The sequence below is a fragment of the Tigriopus californicus genome, chromosome 12 (assembly GCF_007210705.1).
Source record: "Tigriopus californicus strain San Diego chromosome 12, Tcal_SD_v2.1, whole genome shotgun sequence".
Lineage (NCBI taxonomy): Eukaryota > Metazoa > Arthropoda > Copepoda > Harpacticoida > Harpacticidae > Tigriopus > Tigriopus californicus.
Genome location: NC_081451.1, coordinates 9,310,927 through 9,312,609, shown reverse-complemented (window position 1 = coordinate 9,312,609; position 1,683 = coordinate 9,310,927). Strand labels below are relative to the sequence as shown.

At 38.0% G+C, this 1,683-nt stretch overlaps 1 protein-coding gene across 1 annotated transcript in view; it reads left to right on the top strand.

The window, feature by feature from the left end:
* LOC131891516 (protein FAM13A-like) overlaps window positions 1-1,216 on the top strand; it is a gene marked incomplete in the record, with an annotated part of 5,414 nt that extends 4,198 nt beyond the window's left edge. The window contains 1 exon segment of the mRNA XM_059241125.1: window positions 365-1,216. Coding sequence (XP_059097108.1) covers window positions 365-590 — 226 coding nt within the window.
* Window positions 1,217-1,683: the final 467 nt, after the last annotated feature.

Sequence of the window (1,683 nt, the reverse complement as noted above, 5' to 3'; positions counted from 1 at the left end):
ACCAACTACTGATTAGCTTGTAAACGGAACAAAAATGTTTCCCGAAAACTATGTCAAGCTTCAGTTATCAAGTCAAATCAGGTAAATTGTCGATTAAGGGTTTTTGGAGGAACTGACCGACTGAAAGTGCCCCTAAGTGTAAGGGAAGTTGATTAAACCGTTGAGCATAAATTAATGTCTCAAGTCCCTTTAGTGCTAACGAAAACACCAACGTCTTTTTTAAAAAATTAACATGTCCAAGAGTCGTTAAAAAGAGATGAAAAAAAATATCTTAAGACATCAATTTGCCGATGCTTGGAAAAGCCTTCAAATACGATTTGTGGACCAGTTTTGACGGCTTTTGGATCTCTTTGCGTTGTTCCAGATTCGATTTGCTGCAGATCTTCCGGAAGACGCGTGAGGAGAAGAAACAGCTCCGGAGATTGATCAAGGAGAAGGAGGAGGAGTTCCAGAAGAAAACCGGTCGCCGACTTCTCCGGGAAGATCGCGACAAATCCGAGACCGCGTACAAGCAATACAAGGTGACCAAGGCCAAGGTCAAATTGATCGAGGCCTTGCTCGCCAAGCGGGCCCACGAGCCCATGTTCTGAGCGCGACCTCGTGGCGTTATAGTACTAACTAAAACCTGTGCAAAGCTTTATTGCTGGTGCCAAATTGGATAAATCAGTTAGGTGTGTGTGGAACCAAACGAACGTGCAATTCTCCATGAGACTCACTGCAAAAAAGAGAGGAAAGAATTTTGAAGAACGTGCCAAAAATATATTCCTAGATTACCACTCCCCCCAACCCAAATACCCACCCACAATGAATAGATTTGAAGATCCTGTCTACTTACACTACGTACCACTATTACTTGTATATGTACATGAAACACATGATTATTTTCACAGTACCTCATCCGCAAATCTGTCATGTTGCATTCGAATTTTCACCCACGAAATTATTCATTCGTCCAAATTATTCATTCAGAACATAGAGAGAGAGTATCATTATTTACCATTTAGTTTTTGCTCTTTTCCAATTGAAACGAGTACTTTGTGTCCATCTTATTATCTGTCATGATTGGAAAGGTCCTTTCATTTTGCTTCTTGGGTGAAGTCATAATTGTTTTCCTGCGCATATGAAGTCTTCATACCTTATGAGAAAAAAAAAGAATTGAAACCCATTCTATTTTTTGATGGTGTCCAAAAATAAAAGTAAAAATTTCCACCCTGGATGTGAGCGGTGTACAGTTATTTGGATTTCTTGAGAAACTTCAATCCACACAGATTCTGGATCCTTCCTAATCCTTGAGCACTCAATTAACTGAAGGCGATGAATGTATTGTCAATTTACAATAACATATTCTAACACCACAAATACACCACCAACCCTTCTGAGAGACTTTTTAAATTCTATGGGTTTAATCACTAGGGGTCGGAAAAATAGTATGTAATATTGGTTAAAATAGGTTCTATTGGTTTTGAAAATTAGAAGAAGAAAGTAACGGAAACGTAAAAAAGTTGTAAAAAGGTGGAAAAAAAGTTTAGTATTTGTTTGGCTGTTCGAGCATTTTGGTGGTCTTTAAGTCGAAAAATGCTTGATTATTGCTGAGAAATGCTTGCCTTAACATCAAAGAAAAATTTCATTTCAATGTAGATTCATTCATCTCTATGACTTCTAAGTGAAAATCATATTTTGAAG